At 43.4% G+C, this 25,430-nt stretch overlaps 1 protein-coding gene across 9 annotated transcripts in view; it reads left to right on the forward strand.

The window, feature by feature from the left end:
• The window catches only part of TAOK3 (TAO kinase 3), a 123,590-nt gene that overhangs the window by 52,673 nt on the left and 45,487 nt on the right, over positions 1-25,430 (forward strand). For 5 of the 9 annotated variants that reach the window (XM_088659655.1, XM_088659651.1, XM_088659654.1 and 2 more), the window contains 5 exons: positions 1,731-1,824; positions 4,538-4,619; positions 5,996-6,163; positions 12,215-12,421; positions 24,745-24,879. In XM_088659655.1, coding sequence (XP_088515781.1) covers positions 1,731-1,824; positions 4,538-4,619; positions 5,996-6,163; positions 12,215-12,421; positions 24,745-24,879 — 686 coding nt within the window. The remainder of the gene's footprint in view (positions 1-1,730; positions 1,825-4,537; positions 4,620-5,995; positions 6,164-12,214; positions 12,422-24,744; positions 24,880-25,430) is intronic. The other 4 variants (XM_088659656.1, XM_088659652.1, XM_035099367.3 and 1 more) reach the window with 1 other exon arrangement.

Here is a 25,430-nt window from a genome sequence, read left to right on the forward strand (position 1 = left end):
AATCCATAATCCAAGGACCTTCTTGAGGTGCCTGCACTAAGTGGGGGCAGTGGGCAGCTATGAATGAAAGGGTCTTTTCTATAGAGGCACCTCAGCTGTGGAATGTCTCCCGCAGAGAGAGGCCCATCTGGACCTGATTTATTTATTTATTTGGCACCAAATGCTTCTTTATTTTCCCATATCTTTTAAGTCTAATGGTTCCTATGGCCCTTAAACCTCAGAGCTCAAAACAGGATTTTCTTTTTCAGTTCTTTATTTTTGTCCTTTTTTTTTACTTGAGGTTGTTTTAACATTTGCATCTCATTTTATTCTATGAAGTGTTCATTTTTATTGTAGTCCTTAATTTGTTCATACTCTGCTGCGTTTTTATAGGGAGGCCCCTGTGTCTGTCTATAAAAATAAAATAAAAGAAGAAACAAGAATTGGGGAGAAGGAATTCCACAGGCCCACACGGTGCTGCTGTAAAAAAGGCCCTGTCCCAGGTTGCTGCCTTCTTGGCTTTGAAAGACAGGCACACCTGGAGTAGGGCCTCAAAGGGTTGCGTGGGCAATACTTAGTGAAATCTCAGCAGCAAATGTGCTAGCAGGGGAACATGAGTGGTACTATCAGTAGACAGGAGTCCCAGCATGGTTTATATCTGTGACTGATGGAAGCCCAATAAATAAATTATATACCGTACTTTTCCGTGTATACAAGGTTTTTTTTTTACTCTAAAATTATGTTCAAAAACTTGCCTCGTCTTATACATGGATAGTGAATGGGGTGGGCGGGTGATTGGCTGCAGTTATAAGCAGGAGCTGCTAGAAATGATGCTTTGGATTGGCTGCTGCTGCTCTAATTGGGTTGGTGATTGGCTTCTGCAGCAAGCACTGCTGTTGATTGGTTGTCGCTGCTGTGATTGGCGGCAGCTGTTCTGGGACGGGCGTGATTGCCAGCGGACAGCTTTTCTCACTTGGGTAAGATTTTTTTTGCTGGGGAAGGGTCCGTTTGCGATTGGCTGTCACTGTGGCAAATGGGTGATTGTCAGCTGCTGGTGATTTTTAGCATCAATGCTGCATGTGAGTGATTTTTGGCAATCTCCCCCCCGCCCCCAGCTGTAAAACTCTGGGCAATCATCTGCAAAAAAGCTCAACAACTCTGAGCCACCCCCCCCCCCCATTTTCTTAAATTTGAGTCGCCCAAAATAGGGGGGTGTCTTATAGATGGGGGTGTCTTATAGACGGAAAAGTATGGTAAATTAAGGAATTGTATGCATCTAGCATCTATACAGATCACAGAATTAAATTTCACTTGATATATTTTTTAAAGGATTACCTCGGTACAATTTCTTAAACTAAGGATAGAGGCTAAAAAAACCTTGCTATCCCCATTACTGTAGAGTCTGGACAATACACCGATGGGCTAATTTTCATCCGCTTGGTTGCAGAATGCCCCTAGTAGAAGCCTTCCCACTCCTCACTTTTAAAATATATATATAGTTTTTCCAGTATATAACAATTTCAAAAAAAATATACAAAAACAAAATCCCTGCTCTGCCTTCCAGAACAGATCAATCTAGTTAAATCTGCCCCCAAGTCCAATCTGTGATTTTGGTAGTTGCCATTTTTTCAGGGCTATCAGTAAAAATGTTCATGAAAGTATGCAGTATTTCAACACAATTGTCTTCCTCGACATGTGGGGACTTGTGTACTCTATTTTTTTCTCACTACTTCCTTTCCCTCTCGTTGCAGCGGAACGGAAACCACCCCTTTTCAATATGAATGCTATGAGTGCCTTATATCACATAGCCCAGAACGACTCCCCTACCCTACAGTCAAATGAATGGTAAGAGATGCCATCTGCAGTCTACTCCTGATTTTGAAGATTCTTACTTACTTATTCATTCGTTTATTTAGAGCACATGTACCCTACTCCTTAGCCAAAAAGGCTCCCAGCGTGACTTAACAATTAAAACAAGGCAGTCCCTGCCCCTGCAGGTTTACAATCTGGAAGAGCATGACACACAAGGGGAAAGGGATAGGGAGGAAGAGTGGGATGGGGAGAGATCAAACTCGGGCACTGTTTCTTAAACAGTTGTTCTTATAATAACCAGCTTGCAGGGCCAGGATTCAGCAAATCTGATGGCATTAGCCCTACTTCCCAACTCGCCTGCTAAGGCAGTTTGATGGAATGGCTTCTTCCCAAGTGAAGCTTGAGAGAGGGGAGGCCTGATGAAGCTGGCTTGTCATAGCAGAGCTGATGGAGTGAGCTCTGCTCCCCATCTTTCCCATTGGTGGAATGGCTGCTCCCAAATTCTTGGTACTCCAGCCACCATTTCTACTGGTTTGAAAGATGAGATCCTGTTCCTGCCTGGTATGTGACAATGAACACGAGCCAGTGGATAAAAGTGTTGATGAGGATGCGGAGGAAACACGGCTTGGTGTCTTCACATTTTATGTGCCAGTCATGCTTGCCTCAAATTGATGTTTCCTGCAGCAAATGCGTGGATCATGAATGACAGAATCATATATTAAAATTCCAGTCTATGTTTGTGCACGGGCTGAGGAGCCCCCAGAAAACTATATTCTGTCCAGTGGAGGCTGGTCCATTAGGGTGAATGGATCACTGCCTGTCATTTGCTACACAATTCTTTTAACTGGAGACCACACAGATGGAACCAGGACCTTCTGTGGGGATGGCGTGTGCTGTACCACTCAGCTGTGCTGCATCCCTGTGGGCCACACCTTTTGTTCATTTTACATGTTGACTGTAAGAAATAGTGCACCCGTAGCAAATTCAAATTGCCACTTCTTTCAATTGAAGGAGAAAATGCAAATATGATAATCCACAATATATATGTATGCTAACCCCTAGCCCAGAGGCCTGTTTCACCCCGCTCAAGGCAGCAGCAAAAAAGATCAAGGAAATTAAGGAAGACCCAGTGCTGAGGTGGACAGAGCCCTGATAAGGATGTAAATTGCCTCCTCCTTGGTCATCAGAGTGATGGATCAGCTATGGCAGGGGTCAGCAACCTAAGGCCCATGGGCCGGAAGCGAACCACGGAGGTCGTTTGACCAGCCCACGAGCCGCCCCCAAACCAAGCTACCCACTCTCTCTCGTGCTGCGCTAAACCGGCACAGCGCGGTGCGGGGACTCGCTTCCGCGGCGCCGAAAACCGCATCTCTGCAGATGCAGACACCAAAAATTGCGAGTGCACGCGCTCATGCATGTGCAATCCGCCCCACAGAGGGATCTCCGGGGGACCAATCCAGCCCAGGCAAGATAAACCTTGCTGACCCCTGAGCTATGGGGTGGGAGCTGTGTGTGTTTGTGGTCACACCACCTTCTGGCCTTGGGCTGAAAAAAGCTTAGCCATCCCAGTTAAACTTAAAAAATAACAACACACACACATTACAACAAAGAGTAAAAGACATATAACCATATATTATAATTTGTTCCAGAACATTGCAAATGTTGTCCATTTTCCAGGAAATGTACTTGCCTGTTGTTCGTGATGCGTCTTCGTGTAATTGTCAGTTACAGTGAAACGTCTTGTGCTCAAAGTTCTGCCTTTCCATTCTGAAACCGAATGAGTGTTTCCAAATAACTTGCCATGCAATTGCTGCACATAGTGTGGAGTGTCTCTCCGGGAATATTTGGCCCTCTATCTTAATACTAATAAAAATTTGTACAGCAAGCTGAATGCATCTGAAATGAATACCATGCTGTGAATCAGATTGGCGTGTTTGGTCAGTTACTGCCTTTATTCGACAGCTTTTAAATATACAGGTAGGTAGCCGTGTTGGTATGACATAGTCGAAACAGAATAAAAAAAAATTCCTTCCAGTAGCACCTTAGAGACCAACTAAGTTTGTCAGTGGTATGAGCTTTTGTGTGCATCTGAAGAAGTGTGCATGCACATGAAAGTTCATACCAATGACAAACTTAGTGGGTCTCTAAGGTGCTACTGGAAGGAATTTATTTTTTTTAGCTTTTAAAGATCTGTGTGCTATCAATATTGTGACCTCATCTTGTGCTTGGGAGAGGTCAGGTAGCAGGGTCTTAATACAAGAGCTTCTACTTGAGGCTGATGCTTCAGTTGCACCATGTGCTCGGCAAGCTTCCCCACGGTGGCTATTCTGTGCAGCAGCTATAACATTGGAAAGCCACTCAGGCTACCGAAAACCGCGCTGGAGACTGTGCGCTTTTAAATTGGCATTTGGAAGGAAACTTTTTCCTGTACTATTCAAGACTTCAGCATACAGTTCATTTTTTCGTTCAAAAGCCCCATGAGAGAGATTAGATTAGGCTGACGGTTGTTTGCCAGCAACTGCCCACTAAAACCTCCTGGCTGCCCAGTGATTTAAACCTGTGTTCCTCACACCTGAAATCCAGTATTCCTTTTATTTGTTGCACCACACTTGACTGTACTGAGTAAAACTTGTGGTCTGGGGAGTGATGGCGGGGTGACAGGCTTTGATGGCTTTCTTTGTCTTGCTTTCCCCTTACCTCCCCAAATCTAAATTTATTCTCGTGTCTTCTCTGTTCCTATACTCAGGACGAACTCTTTTAGGGGATTTGTTGATTACTGCTTGCAGAAAATACCTCAGGAAAGACCATCGTCGGCAGAACTATTGCGGGTAACTTTTCGGATTTCTGTTAGGCTGCATGTGAACTTTCTGTAGTGTGAAGGGGGAAATTAAGGACAGTTTCCGTGTGGCTTGATTTGGGTCTGGTAGGTGCTGTGCAGGAAAACGCCCAACTTGCATATTCAGGATTCCTTTGGTGTAGCCTTCCTCAGCCTGACGCCCGCCATTTGTTTTGGATTACAACTTCCGTCCCCCTGACCATTATTACCTGGGCTAATTGGAAATGCGTTCCAAAACATATGGAGGGCACCAAGTTGGGGGGGTGAGTTGTTTTAGAGAGGACCTGCCTTCTCGCTTAACCCTCAAGTGCGCCCCCAAAAACACTTTTAAAAAAAAAAAAAGAGTCAGTTTTGCTGCAGGTATAAACCCATCATAAAATGTACTCTCTTATGCAATAGTTGGATCTCTTCCCTCAATCCAGTAGGATGCTGCAACTACCAATAAACAGGCTGAAGTTGTTTAAGGTTGGAGATGAGTTTAGAGCAGGCATCCCCAAACTTCGGCCCTCCAGATGTTTTGGACTAAAATTCCCATCATCCCTGACCACTGGTCCTGTTAGCTAGGGATCATGGGAGTTGTAGGCCAAAACATCCGGAGGGCCGCAGTTTGGGGATGCCTGGTTTAGAGGGAGAGAAGGCAGATATGTGCCATGGTGCTTGAGATGAGTTGCAGGTGAGGGTAGATTGGAGGACTGAAGGGGGTGACTTAAAGGGTCCAGCATATCCACTTTACTGCTCAGTAGCAAAGTGTGTCCCCAATCAGCACTACATGGTTGTGGATCCACTCTGCTTAGCTGAAATCCCTGGTTGTCATTTAACCTAATATGCCAGTGGTGCTGTAAAGGGCTGTCATGAAGGGTGGTCTATTGGAGCTGATTGGTCTCCAATTAGTATGTCTTAATGATACTCACTGTAAGTGGGCTGGGAAAGGTCATAGTGGCAATTGAGAAATTCTGGGAATTATTTGTGCCTCTTTGGGGAGCTTTTCCTTTCTTCTTATTTTATTTTACAACCACTTCCTTTTTGAAAACACAGGGGAAAAACACTATTATTTATTTCTGGAATTCAGGTGTGCAGGAAAGCTCACCATAATGCCTTCTACCCTGTACACACTTTTTTTAAAAATATGGGGTATCACTTTATTTTATTTTTACAGGAACTTTATTTTTCAACCACAGTTAGTCACTCCAACTTAATGTTCTTAACTGAAATATTAAAAGGTGACCTTCGCAATGTGCACAATTTTTATTTTTATTTAAGTTTAATTTATTTATTTTTAAATTTTTATCTTGCTGAGAACACGTGTGCCGTTTTTGTGGGGTTTTACCTTTTCTGACCTAGAGTGCTTCTGTCTCCTTCTAAAACCAGCATGAGTTTGTTCGCTGTGAGCGACCGCCACGGGTTCTAATAGACTTGATTCAAAGAACGAAGGACGCAGTGCGAGAACTGGATAACCTTCAGTACCGGAAAATGAAGAAAATCCTTTTCCAAGAGGCCCACAATGGCCCTCTGAATGAGTCTCAGGAAGAGGAGGAGGTATCAAGTTTATCTTTCCCGGTGATTTGTAATAATGACTCCTGTACCACACATGGCCCTCCCCAACCCCCTTTTCACAAGCATGACTTGCTGAATTTTGTTGTGAACAGGAATCAATTGTATCTTATTTCTGGGCCATGATATTTTCCTCTTGGTTTCTGAAATTAAGTGTCTGAAGAGGGTGGTGTATGCTGCCAGGTCTATGGAAACAGAATAATTTGAAGTCTCACCCATTAGTCTGAGGAGGTAGCAGACCCCCAAAGCACCTTTATTCTCAACAAAGGATTGCCCACCTTTCTATTCTGCTCTAAAGTACATGAGACATAGGGTCAACTCCGTCTGAATGTGTTAACTTTATTGAGAAAACTAAGCAAGAGCAAGGCAGGCTACAGTGTATATCGAAGGATGGGTCCAACAGACTGATAAGTAGATTGATAACTCTGTAGATGAGACTGGAAGTTGGTTAAGTGGGAAAGATCCAATGAAGACATATCATGTCTCTGCTAAACTGTCAGACGCTATAATGCTTCTCAACACCAGTTGTTGGATGTCGCAGGAGGGGAGAGTCCTGTTGTGCTTGAGGGCTTCCCATGGGGACTTCTGGTTTGCGACTGTGAGAACGGGATGTTGCACCAGATGGACCACTGGCCTGATCTAGTGGTTTCTTATGCCCTTAAACTGGTCAGGCCATGCACAAAAGTATGGCGAGAGCTCCTCAGCTCCATCTGGTGTTTGAGTCACCACAGGCCCATTGTCCTAATCTTACTGGACTCGCTGTATTTTGAGGCAATGGCCCCTGCTTGCCTACCATAGGACAGAATGTGGGGGACCTTAGACCTGGTGGCTGAATGCAGTCCTCATCTTATTGGCCCTTGGAACTATTTCCTAGACCCACACCCCTCACCATCTCTTTGCTGCATCTTTGTCTGACTAGAATGTGTCCTTGAACTATGATGATACTTCTTTTGCACCTGGGTGGAGAAAGGTATATGTAAAAAGCCTCAGGTTTTTGTGTGGCTAGGATGTAGCCTGTTGTCAGAGTCACTTCTGTTGCTCTGCTCACTTTTCTGCTCTGGCATGCAGCGCCTGGAAGGTTGCCCATGAGCCAGCGCAACCCTCAGGGTGAAACATGTGCCTGGCCCTTGTCTGTAGAACAAAAAAGGGCAACTGTTAGCCTATGGACTGCTTCTGCTCCCTTCTCATGGAAGAAAAGGAGACTCTGAAGTAATCTGCCCATTTTCCAGTGCTAAGAGTTTCTCCAGACTGGGGGAGAAGTGGCTGTCAAATTCTTTAGACTGTGAGAGGCTAGGTTTTTCTGAGGCTGAGCCCACTTGGGAGAGGAGGTGATGTTATAACCTTGGGCCTCCTGACTCCCCAGCTGAAGAAACAGGCCATTGCTGCTATTGAATAAAAGTACCTCTGCTCTCAAAGAACTTCTGAAATCTAGTAAGAAGGATGAGTCCCCAAAGTAGAGGAATTGGGCAAAAACAATCATTCAGTACAAGCAGTGTTGCTACTTGATTCCAGGGGTGCTTTCAACAATGATGGGAGCTTTGTGCGTGTTTGTGAATTGTTAAGTTACTTTCATGGCCTAAATTTGAAAAGGCAGAAGTTTAAAAGTTGGATATGCAATAGTAGGAGCATTTTAACTTGGCCCAGCACAGAATTAAACACCTTCTAAAACGAAAGTTTTAGGGAGTTGATAAGGCTCTTCGGAAGCCTATACAGTACTAGGGAAGTTTAACCTTAGGCCATTTAATTATCAAGACAGCGGTCCTGAGTATAGAAGTAAATTTTGCCATACAGCATTTAATGGTCAGGCTCTGTTTATAAAGTCAGCACCAAAGCAAGCAAGCCACGGCCTAATGTTTATATTTTTTATAAAAAAAAATTTGGAGCATTTCTAAACTGCTTACCATTTTAAAATCTTCCAGGCTGTGTATAATATAAAAACAAAATGCATTAAAACAAAAATGCAGCCTTAAAATCAATAAAACAGTATAAAAACATCAGAGCAAGTAAAAGGAGATTCAGGGGAATTTGTGCACATAAATTGGGACCCAAATCTTAGGGGTCAGGGAAATCCTGAGCAAAATGATAAGCCTTTACAAGATGTCTGAAACAACTGATGGCAGCTGCTTTGCATATGACAGAGGAAAGAGCACTGCATAGTAGAGGAATGGCAGCAGAATATGCCTGTTTGCAGGTCACCACCCTGTGATATTCTGTAGGGTGTGATACCATGAGTAGAATTTCTCAGAAGATCTAAGAGATCTTACAGGTCTATATATACAGGGGTAGACGGTCTCGCAGGTAACTGAAACCTAAATGCGCTGAGGCATACAAAACCTAGACAGATGTGGTGCCAATGTGGAAAACGTATAAAAAACAATTGTTTCCCATTACAGGTGAAACTGTCAGCAAACTTATTACCGTGCTGTGATTAAGTTAGGCATGGTTACTACTATCCATTTATATGCTTGCTGCCAAAACTACACTTGCAGGCTTGTTTGTGGGGCAGGGGGTTGGACCAAGACTCTCTTAGTAACCACTAGATATATATTTTTCTAGTTCTCAGCCCAACGTATAGGTGCTTTGCTTGTGAGCAGGCACCTTCTCTGTCCCCACTTCTCCCTCCCCCCAAAAGATCCTGAAACATAGAACTACAACACTGAAAGGCACTCGGTGGACCAACTAACTATGCACCATCACCAGGTTGTATACCTAAACCATCTCCAATAGGTGCTGGGCCAGTCTTTTCTTGAAAACATTAAAGGAAACAAACTCTGTAGTCTTTTATGAAGAATATGGATGGAGACGGTGGGTCAGTCAGTCTTAATGCTTGCTCATAATATTTGGTCACTCATTGATGATGAGCAACAGTAGCAGGAACTTGTGAATCACTTCCACCCCCCTGAAAGCTCCCAATTCCATGGTCTCCTACACAGCCAGACGCAACCCAGCCCTCAAGAAGTTTCATGTTGTCACTGAAATCTGGCTACAATCAGAGCATTTCTTTCCAGATCATTAATCTACTGGGAGACAACACTTTCCCCCATCCCCTATAACACTGGAGATGTCATTTGTTTGCATTGCGTCAGGAGGATTATGATGAGACGAAGGGTTAAACTCTCCTTACTACATTGTAGTCCTGATCCTGATCGAGCTTTCCGTGGCTGCTGCTTTAGCAAAGAGAAAAACAAGCATGCAGTTGCTTAATTACATGTTTTAATGTAACGTGTGGTTTGGTCCTCAGGAAAAGGCCAGCGAAGGTGTTCAGTTCAAGCATTCAAACTCAAGAGTGGCCTACAAACTCAATTCATGTCAGCGGTAGGGAACTTCAGGCATGCGGACTGAATGCAGCCCTCAAGACAGCTCTGGCTGCCTCTTGTCACTCCCCAGTTTATACCTCACTCCACACCCTCAACCGCTTTTGCCTGGCTGGTACAGTATGTGTCCCTGAACTGTGATCCTGCCTCTTGCTTAATAGGATGGAGGGGAGTGGTCTATGGGCAGAATCCTCTGGCTCTTGCTCTTGTACGGCCGGAGCATCACCTGTGGTTCAAAGAAAAGACTCTTGGCCATTTCTCTGACAAAAGGTTGCCAGTGAGCAAATGCACCCCTCAGACTGAAAAGGGCTTCCTTCCCTCCCTAGATTTATATTGCACATGGCAGGGACGTAGAGAGGGCTGAAGTGGTAGAAGGCAGATTGCGGAGAAGCATCAATAAACCATTGTCTTATTACGAGTTGCCCTCACCCAAGACATACCTTTGGAATGGTCCAAACATTATTGATCTTCAGGCCTCCAAACAATATCTGTGTGCTGCACATGAAATTGAGCGTTACTGGGCATGTCAGAGCACCCCAGTGCAGTCAGTACACATGTGACTGTTTCAGCTGTACAAGTCTAATTTTCCCCCCTAAGGCTGCATAACGACTTAAAACTGTTGACGCTCTTCAGATAATATATTTGTGAGTTAACATTTTTCCCAGGGCTCTGTAAATATTGGAGGAAATGCTCCCATCTGTGACCACCGCTTCCTCCCCACCCTGTGGCACATGATGTGCAGAATCTTAAAGGTATATATATATATATATATATATAGGGGGTGAACTTTCTGAAATTTGCAGGAAGGGAACTTCTGCAAAAAAATATGTTGAAAAAATGACAATTATGTGCTTAGCAGGAAATGGAAAGCTAAGGTTGCCTGTGTGCATTTTCTTTAAAATATAATTTCCTTTAGACCTGTAACTTTTTTTTTGTACTTTTATGCATTGTTTTCTCTGTTACAGGCTCGCACATGCCAGCTCTTTAAGAAACACACACCCAGATTTCATGTAGGGCTGCTCTAAGTATTCACCAGTTCCAGTACTAGTACTGAAACCAGCAGTTTCTGCAGAGTAGATTCCTCACTCCCAAGAAAATGAGATTGCGTGAACATTCACCTTTCTCTGTACCCCCTTGCTTTCCCCCCAATTTTGTTGAGTTCTGTTTCTCCTTGCGGGTATTCACCCACCCCTGGATTAAATACAGGTATATATCACAGTGCTACTACATGTGATGATTAAGGCGATGGATTTTAGTAAATAAAACCTGCAGGTTTGGTTCCCTGATGGCAGGGAATTGGAGGCAATTGAAAATGAAGGTAAGCTAGGACAATTTCTGAAAATATGCAACTGTTTGGCAAAGAGTGCTTAAACTAATGCAAAGTGGGGTTTTTGGCACTACAAGAATCTTAAATTTACAAATGAAATCTGGAATCTTAGATTTCCAAATGAAATAAATAAACTAGCTCACTAATCATCATATGTCAAGTAAGGTAGGTACTTTTAGGATCAGAGTTGTAGTTTTCCCTTCGTTTTTTTCTCCCAGAAAAATTGGGGGGGGGGAACCAAGGTGGTGAATCCAGAGAAAGATTCCTGCCAGCATCCTCTTTTCTGCTTTAGACCCTGCATCCCAGATCTCTGAAACCAATAAAGGTTAGGCCTCACCATTGGGATTTTTCAAATGGTAGACAAGTACAAGAATGAAAAACTGGGAGCACTGTTCATTTAAAGCCCATAGCAAATTGCTATGATACTGCAGCTTGAAATATGAAGAGTTATGTCCTCACTGCCAGTTCTTGACTTTGTTGGTCGGTACTCAATACTGTGACCTATTTGTTATTTGATGCTGTTTGAGGATACCTTATATGCAAACATCTGTATTTAACAAAAGAGGGGCATCCTACCAAGTTGTTCCTATTTGGTAGCAATGATTGTTAGGTCCAGTGTTTTCCATCTCATCTCATCTCATTCCATTCCAACCCTTACCTTTCCCCTTCCTCCATTTTATTAGTGTTTTAAAAAACAGTAACAATAACTTGCATGCCTACATATTCGCTATGTAGACCTATTTCCAACTTCCAATTATGCATGCATTTGCCCTCTGCAATCTCTTAGGAAAAGGATTTCCTCACCATTGCCTTTTCTTTTAGGTCTTGCCCATGCTTGTATGCACAAATTTAACCATGTATATCAGGGGTGCACATTTGTGCACATGCTTTTACAGACTTGATCAGACCTCCCCACCATGCACAGTGTTGAAAGAACAAACTAGGAAGGCCATCTGTGCTTTTAGACTCCACTGTGTAGAACCTACAGGGATGACAAGGCAGCATTCTTGGGGCACAACAAGGCCACAGTGCATTAAGAAATAAAAGCCTGAGGTTTTCAGTTCAGGTGTGGCAGTGACACAGCTTTGCTTTGGGGTAACTGCACTGTGCGGTGGCGTAGCCACAAGACTTTTTAAAAAGAGCAAGAATGACAAAAAGATTCAGTGGGCGGGAAAGATTTTCTGGAAAGTGTGTATTAGGAAGGGTACCTCCTCTGTGCAAACTGCCTCAATGCCACCATCACATCTGATGAGAGAGAGAAATTACTAATGAAATATGAAAACAATCCTTCCTGCACACTTGCCACTGAAGAAGTGTGTGTTGGAGTCTTTCCTCCTTTGGTGCATATACTTCTCTCTCTCTTTTTTTTTAACCCTCCTGCCCCTTGTCTTATAGGAGAGTGAGCATGGGACAAACCTGAATAGGAAGATGGACAGTCTGGGCAGCAACCACTCTATCCCCAGCATGTCTGTGGGCACAGGCAGTCAGAACAGCAGTGTCAACAGCATACAGGAGGTCATGGATGAGAGCAGCTCTGAGCTGGTCATGATGCATGACGACGAGAGCACCATTAATTCCACTTCCTCTGTTGTGCACAAGAAGGTATGTTCGCTGGTGCTCTCTCTCCCCAGTCTCAGGCAATCTCTGCTTTATTGCTCTTGCTGCTTCAGGTCTGTGAAGGTACTATAAGTTAACTGGCAGCGTGTTTCTCAAAGAGCTGAAGGGAGGAGGTTCTGTGCCCTTTGCAGGATTTAGGGCCGCTCCCAGTGTTTTCTGAAACACATTTTTTGAAAGTGCGTGTATCATAGTGCCCAGAAAATGAATGGAGGCTCGCATTTTTTTTGTAGTGTTTGGAAAGTGAAACACACGTGTAAGATGCGAGTACCTTTAAAAAAAAGTTAATCCTCTTAAGATGGTAGTGAGGAGATACCTCTGAGACAAAGAATTGACTTGTCCTTTTAAGAAAATTCTGTTTAATCTCTTCCCCTGCTTTTGCACCTCGGCACTGCATGTATACCTTTGTCCTTGCCTATAACTCCACCACCACCACCACCACCTTGTGTTCTAAACATCTGTCTTCCCCCAAGTGGTTTTCATGTTGGTTGAAATGGTCACATCCACCAAACTAATCTGATAACTTCAGTAACTTCCACCCAAATCCAGACCTGCGCTTGGATTTCCCCCTCAACAGGTTAACCGTGAACTGGGTCACTCCCAGAAGGTATGTTCTTGGAGGGCTAAAATATGCATGCTTGCTTCTCCTGTTTTCCTACATTACTATACACATTGTCACCTGGTCTCACTTGGCCATCGGAAACGATACATTCAGGAGCCTGTGACCCAAGGCAAAAAGAAGGCGTTAGCATTGAGACTTCCATTGGAATAATATTTTTAGACTCGCTCAGCAGCAATTGCAACTGCACAGTGGTGAAATGAAGACGGTGTGCCTCTCTTCCTCTTTGAAAGAGTTTGAAAATTGTCTGTTGTCAGGTGATGCATCTATAAATCCTGGCACGGTAGCCATGCAGCCCACTTTTGGGCCCAAGCGGATAAGGAGACAAAGGGAAAGGCACTGCATGCAGGAACAGAAGGACAGAAGACCTTAAGTGTACACTGAAGATAACTTATTGCCCATTTGCAGATATTGCAGCCCTACCTTAGAGGCCCCTCTGATTCAGTACTTCCGAAGAGAAACCCAAACTCTTAAACATAATATTTTGAGATGGTTTAAAAGATGCTTCTGTTTCTGTTTGAAAGTGCAAAAATGGTGTCTCCCTTGTGGAAGAGTTTTAATACTTCAGTAGACATACATTGACACAGTAGACATACATTGTCTTCTGTGCACCCTTAAGAAGGAAAGGAAGAGCAGCACAGAAGAACCTGCAGCACCACAAAACTTAAGTGCATTACAATAATGGTCCTAATCCAGAAACAGTCAGAGATACCATAACCCATTGATTTAACTGAGAGTTGAGCATCTTTGGTTGGCCCTGCTTGTCCATTTGCCTGCTGAAAGTTTGCAAAGTAGAACAGAATACAAGCATTTAATGAAATTTGAATTAATAACGTTAACACCTTTTTAAAGAAGGGAGACAGGAAAGAAAATTATACCTGAGGGACAGTCAGACATCTGAAGAAGGAAGATTAGTAATTTGTGAATTCAGTTGTCTTCATATAGACTAGGAATGTGCCTGTTCCAGTCATGGAGAAAGCTCTTGATAAATTTGCTCACCAAAGACTTTTGAGTAACCTTAGCAGTCATGGAATAAGAAGAGAGATCCTTTTCATGGAACATTAGATCTTTAGGAAACCAAAAGCAGAGAGTAGGAAAAAAATTATATTTCTCCCAGATCTACATTGGGACCTGTCCTATTTCACATGTTCATAAGTGATCTTATGAAGTGCTTGGCAGGGGGTTGGACTGGATGGCCCTTGTGGTCTCTTCCAACTCTATGATTCTATGATCTGGAGATAGGCTGAGCAGCAAGATAGCCAAGTCTACTAATGATAACCAAAATTGTCCAGCACAGTTAAAATAAATTGTGAGGAAGTCTGAAACGATTTTTCCATATTGGGTGAATGGGCACTAAAATGGCAAGTGCATTTCATTGTAAAGTGAAACACATTACAAAAAACCCACCCCAAACTCACATATACACTGATGTAATCCAAACCAGAGCAAGACCTAGGACTCACTGTGCACCAGTTGTGGAAAAGGCGAGTTCAATTCTAGGGGTCATTAAGAAAGGGATTGAAAATAAAACTGTCAGTATTTCATTACCATTGCACAAATCTGTATTGTGACCACACTTGGTATATTGTCAATAGTTCTGGTCACCTCAGCTCAAAAAAGATATTGTAGAGCTGCAGAAGGTTCAGAAAAGGGCGACTCAGATGATCAAGGGGCAGGGCCAGTTCCCCTGTGAGGAAAGGTTGCAACATTTGGTAATTCATAGTTCAGAGAAAATGGGAGTAAATGCATAGGTGAGGTTCTTCCTGGTTATGATCAGTCCACATCACCCAAGAAACTTAAATTTGAGACAAATGGAGTCTGAGATTGCCCTGACTATTAAACAGCAAGGGAGACATTTCTACATCAGAATGCCAGTTTAGGCTTACCTCCGTTCTCCAATCCCTTTCCCTTACACTGAATCTGCCTTTTCACTGCTACAACACACTGAGCTGACATTTCTGGTGGGTTTTCTGCTCTGTCTCAAGATCTCTTTGGTGCCAGACCAATTTAGACTTAATCAGAGGTGCTTTGTTCTTGATTATATATGTGTGTATATGTGTGTACATAAAACCACACAGCATCAGTAAAGAATGGTGCGGTATAAATTGCTGCTTACCCCCTTTCAAAACACACACACACACACACACACACAAACACAAACGTAGGACACACACAGGTAAGACACACACAGCCCAGCTTGCTTGCTTGCTTGCTGTGTGCTGATTTTAAATGGAAAATGTTGAGGTTTTATAGGAGTGCACATCTTCTCACATCTGAAATAGGTTTGGTACCTAGCTTAGTTGTTTGGGACTTGATGGCAAACTCTGTTCCTCTTAAGCTTAGGCTGAGACAAGGTTGGATGCAAGCAAGGTTAGAGCAAGGCAAGGTAGAATAAATGATAGAGCACCTGTTTTGTATACACAAGGCCAGGTTAACATCTTGGTGTCCTGAGGCACCACTGTTCTGAAACCGGAGAGCCACTACCAGTCAGTAGGCTACACTGAGCTAGATGGGCCAGGGGTCTGACTAGATAGGATGCAGCTCCCCATGTTTCAAAAGTAAAGGTATGGCAGTAGAAAGGTGAAGGAAAGAAGTGTGGCCACAGAACAGGTGCAGCAAGGCGGAGACTGACCCAGGAACTTTTTAAAAGTTTGCACCATCTGAGCAGCTAACACTGAAATGCTGGAATGTAAAATGGTTGGGGAACAGACCTCCCTCTTTCCACAAAGCCTCCTAACTGCTTAGGCATCAGCTTTAGCTGTATACCTTATCGAGTGGCAGATGACAGCTTGAACTTTGCTCCCTCTCATAGCAATTGGAGATTTAGAATCAAGATGCTCTCTGTCAGTGCTTTGGCATCCAAGGGGTCTGTGCTGTTTTCCTGAAGCTCGCATGAGCGGCATCAAGGAATAGTTGCCAAAGCTAGTTAAACCCACTACCTGAGATCCCAGTTTCTCATCCCCCTAGGGCTCAGGATTGCTCCATGGAAGAGAGTCAAGTAGATATAAAGACAACCATTCTGAGAAGAAGCCTAGAGGATATAGGACTTAGGGTGGTTCCATAAATGTTCCTATCAGAAGGCTGTGTGAGAGAGATGTATTCATGATTTTGTTTCTTTGTGAAATCCAGGCTGAACAGAGGCCACAATCTTCTGGTGCTTCTGGTGAGGTCTTGTAATATTTACTCCCTTCACTTTGGCCTCCTCTGCCCACCCACCCCGCCCCAATTGTGCATGAGCCGGGGGAAAGACATCCATGCCCTTCAGTCCTTAAGGGTGCTTATTTATTCTGGGGAAAATATCCCATTCTTGAACATGCAGGCTTCCTTGTTCAGTTTAGAGGTGATGGCCCAGTATCGTACAATGACATTTGTCTATTAAGAGCGGAAATGGTACAAAAGAACGTAGGTATTGTAGAATTGCATATTAAAGAAAAGCAGCAAGACTGAATTCATGTTCACATTCCTAAATAAACTTTAAGATACTACAAAATAAGGAAAAGGAATGACCATGTGGGAAAGGTAGAAAATTACAAGTATCTAGGAACAATCATTACAAATATCTAGAAACAATCACGAAATGCAGCCAAATAACCAAAGAATATATTAATTATCAGAGCCAATGTATGCCTAAATAAGACAATGTCATCAAGGATCACTCAAGCAAATTGGAAATGCCAGCTTTATTATTGTACAACTGTTCAACCAGTCTTTCAGTACAAATATGAATTCTGGACACACTGGTTTTAAAGGCTATTTTGAAAGTGCTAAGGAAAACATTTTATGAAGCAAAAGAGCCATCTGGAGAAGAAGACATAATGAACAGTTTGTGGAATTCACATGCAAGGTAAGACCATAAGGAAGCGAAATGGCAGAACACAATGTGGACCTGTGAGAAGAAGGTACTTTTCATCATGGAAGAATAGGGTAGCACAAGACTCCAGAGTCTCTTGACACCAGCAATGCAGAAAGCAACAAACTGACCTGGAATGAATGGGTGCAAATTCTGTGAGCTGGAAAGAGTTTGTGCCAAGGTGAGAGGAGATGTAAGGTTGGTCATCGGGTGCCTTTGAGGTTTGTGAGCCCAGAAGAGAAACCACCACCCAATATGTATCAGTCCTTTCAATCCACATGTCTATGGCATAGGGGTTGCCTTTCCAATGGTGTCAGCAATTTCCTTCCTCCTGAGGCTTTCCAAGCTTCTAAATGTGTTATTTTGTTAGAAGGAAATCAGTAGAGTGGCCAGAGCATGGGCAGCCAACTTGCACAACCAGTGCAAACTTATCATTCCATATAGGAAATTATTTCAAAGGCAGATTCAACTACAACACCACAAATTAGTTTATATAAGGAACAGAAGATACCCTGCATTAAAGGGTTTATTGTGTCAGAAAAGGTGCCTTGCAGTCCCAACCCTGAAGTAGTGTACTCTTTCCAGTGGGAAAAAAACCAAACAGATGAAGGTATTTTAGAGCCTCATACCTTTGACTAATGGTCTTCAAAAGATAGTTACAACTCAGGTTTTGGGGCCGGTTTTGAACCCTGTCCAAAAAAGCGTGTCATACCACTACTGTACAAGCTCTCATTTTCATTCACTTGTGACTGGAGAAATAACATCTACACTGCAAGGATATTAAATGTGGAGATACACGTTAGCACACCACCCACCGAGCCTCTTGTTCAGCAACTTGTGGATGTGTTGAACAGGTATTTGAGGCAGTCCTTTGACACAGGTGTGTTAGTGGATGCTGCCAGAATGTATTAATCTGCTGGACCTTAGAAGGAGAACCTACTAATAGTACATGCACATTTGATGAGAACGTACTTCCTGAGTCTGTAGCAGGGATGGGGAACCTGCCGCCCTCCAGTGCTGGGCTCCATCTTTTATCATGCTCACCTAGTATGGTAAGGGATGATGGGAGTGCAGTCAAACAACACCTGAAGAGCCACAGGTTCTCCAGGTCCCCTGCTCTAGAATAAGTCTTCAACTTCACTTGCAGACTACTTTGTGGACAGCTATCACATCAGGGAACTCTTAGTCCAACTAAGCCTGCTTTGCTTATTCTGTAGTTCCGTCCACCTGCAGAATAATATGAGCAGAAGTCTCTGTCCCAAGGATATCACAGAGTCTAAATTTAGACTCTGGTGTTGGCGAGGCGGACAGGAGGAAGCAGCTTAGGGTATCAAGGGATGAATATGGCCAAATACAGTTACTGTGTGGTTAGCCCACATCCCCAACTGAAACGAAGCCTGAGGAATTGAGTTAAATGCTTCATAAATGAGAGCAACAGATGGTCTATGGTTGGTTGCATAGGGATATAGTTTACTTGGAAGAAACAAGCAAAGGGCTAAACTTTCACATATCTGTTTGGGAAGGGGTGCATTAAATAGCCATGGGGCCCAATTTGATTTGACACCATGGTGGGGAGTTGTGGTTAATCCTTCTCTTCCACCCTGCCTCAAAATAAAAATTCCCTCCCACAACAAATGGCTTCTGCGGAGAGGGGGTGTTTTTGAGGAGAACTACAGCATATGGGGTAAAGGGTTAAACTGCCCCCCCATGTGCATCACTCCTAATTGTAGTTGCCCCCATTCACAGCTACCATTTAACACCCTCCCCCTTTAAAAAAACACACACCAATGCACACACTTACAGATATACGAAATGTACTTGTGAATGTTGCATATTGCCCAGTTTGGTTTTATGTCTGATTAAAAATGGAAGATTACTTTTATTTATTTTTTAAGTCTCACTTGGAGCCAGTGTATAGCTTTCAGCTAGCTTAGAGTGAAAATAACCGGTTAGAGAAGGAAGAAGAAAGGGATCTAAATGTGGGCTTGATAAATAATCAAGTTGTCATAGGCTATTGGTTATTAGCATTTGGGTCAGGTTAGGGGGAAGCAACTTGCATCTCTCGAGTTGCAAGGGGTTTGGGTGGTGCAACAGAGGAAGCTGAATTACTGGATCCAGTTGAAAAACCAGAAAGCGTAGAGCTAACAAAAGTCTAGTAAATGAGTTACTTGCATGCTCACGAATAAAGTGTTCAAAGTTGTTTGTTTGTTTGTTTGTTTGTTGGAAGCCGCCCAGAGTGGCTGGGGAAACCCAGCCAGATGGGCGGGGTATAAATAATAAATTATTATTATTTAATTTATTTCTGTCCCACGCTTCCCAAAGGAGCCCAGGGCAGTGAATTATGTGTCACCTGATAGAACTGTTTGTGGAGGGGGTGGGCTGTGTTTGTGAACAGTATCATTCATGGAGGGTATCTATGCCCTGGACTCCTTTGGGAGGAAAGGAGGGATATAAATTAAATAAATAATAGGTCCCTGTCCTGGATTACCCAGACCTCTTTCTGAGGCAGGAGGCTCTTCTGTGGGCGCAGGAGTACAAGGCAGAACAAGGGACAGGTTCTGTGACAAGTTCAGACTTGCTGAGCAAGGAGCTATAATCAGCAACTGCATCTTTTCTAGCCCCTGAAGTCCCATGTAAGCTTGTGCTCGAGGGCACGGTTAGTGGCCACCTTGTGGTGTAGGTTTGCTAAACTCCAAGGCAGAGCTCTGCCTCCTTATATCACTGCTACTTTTCAGCTAGGGGATGGGACTTGAGCAGTCAGTGACTTGCTTGACTTCTTGGGTGATTGGTTAAGCAGGGTGCTACTGAAACAAAGGTTCCATTACCTAGGTCGCCTTACCGAGAGCTCTCCCAGGTTCTCCTGAACATGGCTATTTTCACCTTTTTTGGAACTTGTTTCCTAGTGTGACCTGTTGCCTGTTAACCATTGCTAGATGCCATTGCCATTCCAGACCCATTCTGGTCTTGCTCAGCTCCCAACAGGTTCTGAACCCAACAGCTTCAAGACAATTAGTGAGCACAGACCATGGAACTGGAAACAGCTTTTGTTAGCCATGGTTAGAATTCGTTGGTAAGATAGAATTATGTTTATATGAACAGGAGGATTGTTAGGGAAGGGAGGTGTTAGAACATTTGATTTGCATGCACATGTTCAACCTCTGCCATCTCCAGTAGGGTTGGGAGAGACTCCTGTCTGAAATCCTCAGGAGGTGCTGCCAGTCAGAGTCGATAATACTTAGCTGTCTGTCTCGGCATAGCTGTGTCCCCTCCTGCCCACACATATATATTGATGGTTAAAAATTACCAATGTTCTAGGAGGCTCCCAGACACATGTAGAGTTCTGCAGAAGGATAGGGATACTCAATGAGATACTATATGCTTGCATTTTGAAGCAGCCCTTACATTTTGAACCTTGCATCAAGGATTGGGGCTAAAGTCTCTGAACAAAAAAAAATCAATGTAGGCATGAAGGATCTTTTTGATGATAGGCTTGTTATGGGCTTCCAGTCTCTGGCATGGTTATACTATCATGGGATAGAGATTTATTTATTTATTTGCCCACTGGGATCATAACAATTTTTTCTTGAAGTTAAATATTTAATCTTGATACATGATTAGAAGCTAGTTTCATTTAAGTTAATGCAACCATTATCCTCCTCCAATAAAATGCAGATTTGGCCTCTCAAACTTTGGCCAAATACTGTTTTCCTTTATCCTTAACAAATTGGGGTGTGGGTTGCGCTCTGTGATGGAGCATATACATCATATGCAGAGGGTCCTAAGTTCAAACCCTGACATCTCCAGTTAGGGCAGGAGGGAGAGCCTTTGCCAGGCATTGCAGACAAATGCTGTGTTGGATGGACCAGTGGTCTATGTCTCAGTATAGTGCAGCTTACTGTGGTCCTACCAATAAATCCCACATGCATAAAACTTACCTGCCAGTGGTGAAGATGTAGAATAAAGCCAACTTCAATCAAGTAGCCTTTGTAGGTTGCTTATTTCTCGCACAAGTGAACCCGTCCATCACACCAGTGGATGAAGTTTGCACATCCACGTAAGAGGAATCTTTTGCATGATAATGGATATGAAGTTGGAGTCCCTGCTCAGCCTCCAAATACAGTTGATGAGATTTTCCAAGTTCCTTTGAATTTTAATGTGTACCTTAAAAAAAATTATTTATTTTTTACAAAATTTCCTTGTTTGGAAAGCAGCCCTGTTTAGTTCAAATTATAGTTCCTCAAAAAAGTTGCTGCTTATACATTCGAGTTACGTGCCAGATGCATCTTACCCTATTTGTATTAACAGCTATGGTCTGAAAGATGCACTTCATCACTTGTCAGTCAAGGAGAATCTTGGTCAGTTTTTCCTAGGATAAACATTGCATCCTTCCTGCAAGCATAGACTCTTCCGCACTAGAAAACCATAAAGTGGCAATGTTGGACACATCGTGAGTCAATTCCTCTTGCTGGAAATGGGAATCCTTCCTCAAGCTTCCTTATTCAAAGAACTGGTTGCACTTGGATATGCTGAAGAAGCTACCCGGATAGTATTCCAGCCATGTTTGTGTAACTTGCTGTTAAGCAACCTCCACTGATGATGCTTCTGCACCACCTTAGGACTTCTCATTTAGTGATCCGCTACACTTACAGAGCTAAGAAAAAAGAGCAGAAAATGGAAGAGGTCCTCCTGGATACAGCCTCTAGAAAAGGTTCTGCAGACAATAACAATTATAACAACCACACAGTGTTATTTTCATCCCGTACAAACACACTGGCCTGTTGATTGGCTGTGTTTGCAATTCAGGCAGATAGGAAACAATGGCTTTAAACCATTATCAGTGAGTTTCAAGGATGTGCTCGCTCGACTTCTGAACATCTCTCCTGCATAGTCCAATGAAGAGACCTTACTCCTTCCTGTATTTATGTCCCGCAAGCATCCTCACAAGAGCCATTTAGACTTACGTGGATGGACAGCAGACTTGCCCTTGTTCCATCCCGTTGGCTTTTTTGAATGTTATACAGAACTTAAATCCGATGACAAGTCTCCTGGGAAATGGTAAGAGGTCCTGATCCTTGTTCATGTGCCCCATGTCAATTAGGAGGGACGGGGAAACGGGAGCAGACCCACATGCGACAAGTGCTCTGTCTGATACCATTTTGCTTCCGATTCACGGTTAATTTGGAATTGAAACACGATGGAACTGCCCTGGTAACTTCTGGGTGGTTTTGTTAGGACAGCCTTCTCCACCCTGCTACCCTCGAGAAGTTGCTGGGCTCCCAGCTCTCATCAGCCCTTGCCAGCATTGCCAAAATCTGGTGGTGGTTATGGAAGTTGCAGTCCAAAACATCTGGCAAGCACCAGGTTGGGGGTACAGGTTGATTCTCAAAGTCTGGAGCATGCATAATTAGGGTTGCACTTACTCGGAAGGTACAAAAGAGATATTTAGTACAGACTGATTTGGAACGGGGTCCACATGGATGTGAGAAGAAGGAGGAGAAATGCAAGTATATGCTGAAAGGGATGGGGAAGAAGTGACAGACAGAGCCTTCTGGATATAGCAAAGCATTCGCTAACCCATTAACACTGGCAATTAATTGCGTTCCTTTACAAAAAGCCAGCTCTGTCTACGACCATTTCTCTGTTTTGAAGATCAGTCTTTAGGACCTGGATGACTTGCCCAGAGTGCCTCTGGGGCCTTGCTTACATGACACATCAACATGCAGTAATACTTCTTGAATGTCCATTGCCCAGTGATTTGGTGGGGGTGTTCCAATTCTTATTGCTTTATATAGCATCAACACTATGTAATAAATGAAAATGGTCATTCGGAACATGTTTAGATTCAGGAGGATAATCGGGACCTGGAGTAACTTGAAAGAGTCACCAGATCCTGGTAGCAAGTAGAGTGGGTTTTTCATGCCGTTCTGAATTAATCGCCTGTGGTTTGCTTGCTTGATCTTGAAGGGGGCATACCCTAGCACAATCAGTCTCTGATCACACCTAAAAATAAGAGGAGAGCCAGTTCTTTTGATGGAGCTTACTGATCCATAGGAAGCTGTGGGTGACCCATGCTGGTTAGCAAGGGTATGTGGCCAAACTCCCTTGAAGTACTGCGTGTGCATGTAGGGCAGGCAGAGTAATACCCCTGAAGTAGCATCCTGATTCTTGCTTTTAAAAATAAATAGTCTTAGGACTTATGGGCTGCCTTAAACCTGGTCTCCAGTCGGTGCCCTGGTTCTGTATTATTTGTTATGTTCATTAGAACCAATTCCTTGGTTTTACAGTCCCTTTGCACATAATAAGAATGAAAATCCAGTGGCACTGACTTCCGACTTCTGAAAAAGCGGAAAGTTCATTTTATACTTTTCTGGATGCCACTGGAAATGGGATGTCTGTCTAGATGGGCTTGGTCTTATTTCTGTTGGGCCTTCCAGATGTTGTTGGACTCCAGCTTCCGTCAACTCTGGCCAGTGGTCAGAGATGATGGGAGTCCGAACCCGACAACATCTCGAGGGCCACAGGTTCTCCACCCTTGCTTTCGGGTTCTTAGTATGCCACACCCTGCTTCTTGGAGCTACTCTAGATGGCAGGATGAATCCAACCAGACTTCTTCCTTACTGAAAAATGTTGGGGGGGGGGGAATTAGAGTTTCGCTAGCTTGGAGGCTGGCAGCTTAAAAGTAGCCTTTTCTTTATTCTAAATTGCAATAACAGGGTTCTCTTTTTAGTGGTCTGTTTAAATCTGGGCATATATAATAATTTATAAGTAGTAGATGATAATATATAGCCTGAAATGACACAGTGTGTAGGCCACTGATTTATTCCCATTATGCAGACGAGTTACTGAGGCCGAGAGGTAGCACAGCACTGAAGGCCATCCAACATAGTCCACAGATGATCTGAAATTCAAACTCCCATGTCCCAGATCCAAGACACAGACATTTGCCACTGGAAGAAGAATGCAATTTCTCAAATGACATATGCATCCATTTTATTTATTTATTTATTTATTTATTTATTTATTTATTTATTTATTTAAAAATGTGTGAGGCAGTATGACACTTAAAACACGAATTCTGGCCATCGTGTCATTGTTTCCTGAAGCTCTGGGTCACAGGAGAGAAGAAAAAACTTAGCAAAGATCATTTGTATTAAACTGTGTTCTGTCTCTTTAAATGTAAAAAAAAAAATCCTTTCCAAGGCTATGGAGAGAAAATGCTAGAACCGTGCACGATCATGACTAGAAAGCAGGATCCCTGAGTGGTCACAGAGTCTTTCCAGCACAAGACACACAGAGAGAGGCTGGTCTCATCCATCCTGCATCTATTTAGACAGAAATGCTTCTTCTTCAGAGCAGATAGCAAGTCCAGAGGAAAATCCAGGCTGGAAAAGGGAATGTGGCAGATCCTTGCTTCTGTGTTCAAAGGGAGCAGCAGCAGCACCACCAGCAGCAGCAGCAGCATCTTTGCTAGCCATGGAAACCATGTTTTTAAAGGGATTATTTGGGTGCAGTGTTTTAAGCAAGCCCTTCTGAGGACTCTGACTGCTCTGCAGCGCTTTGTGTTTTTGATTCTCTTTTTTGCACATATGTAATTCTGGAGGTTAAAAAAAAAATCTGCCAGGGATTCAGAAGGCATCCCACTAGCGATCAGCTGACATTCCTAACTGAAGGCTGCAATGTGTTGCTTATTCATTTTGTACTGTGAGAGCTGCAGGGACTAGCAGAGAGCCAAACTATGCATTTCAAACAGCAGGGCTTGTGCAAAAAGAGGGGTGAAAGAGAGGCAGCCGGCGAAGAAAGAGCACAACTGGACTTTCTCCTTGTTTTCATCCATTTCTGCAGGATCATGTATTCATAAGGGATGAGGTGGGCCACGGGGAGCGCAGGCCTGAGCTGCGGCCTACCCACTCAGTCCAGAATCGGGCCCTCCACTACCGGAACCGAGAACGCTTTGCCACAATCAAATCAGCATCTTTGGTAAGCAGCCACCACACCCCTTGCCCTGCTATCCTTTTTTTTTCCTCCCCTCCTCGTTCTGATGTGACTGTGTCAGTCTGGGGAAGGGGTCAAGAATTCTCTCCCAACGCCCTCTTTCTCTCTCTCTCTCTCTTTTTCTATCTTTTTGTTGGCATAGCAACTAGATATTGAGGGAGAGAGAGAGGTGGGTTTTTTATTTATTTAAAGAAAAAAAATCCTTTGCAGAATATTTTGAAAATATCTCTTAGCAATTTGGGATTTATTTGCAGCAGCTTGAAATTTAAACGTGGCTTTTGGAAGGAAGAGGTGCTTTTCTTTCTTTTCTTTTTTCCCTCTGATTGGTTTGTTCCAAATTGCATCCATTTTTGTTGAGTATAATTTCTGTCTGTCTGGGAGGAGGAGGAGGAGGGGTGGGGGGTGGGGAACGACTGAGTGACTGGAGATATTGATGATTATAATTTTAATGAGTGCTGATGGTTTGACCAGTGGAAGGAACCACTGCCGCCTCTCATGGCGAATTGCTTAGCTGTTTGCATTCATTCATTCTCATT

The sequence above is a fragment of the Zootoca vivipara genome, chromosome 16 (genome assembly GCF_965207765.1).
Source record: "Zootoca vivipara chromosome 16, rZooViv2.hap1.1, whole genome shotgun sequence".
Lineage (NCBI taxonomy): Eukaryota > Metazoa > Chordata > Lepidosauria > Squamata > Lacertidae > Zootoca > Zootoca vivipara.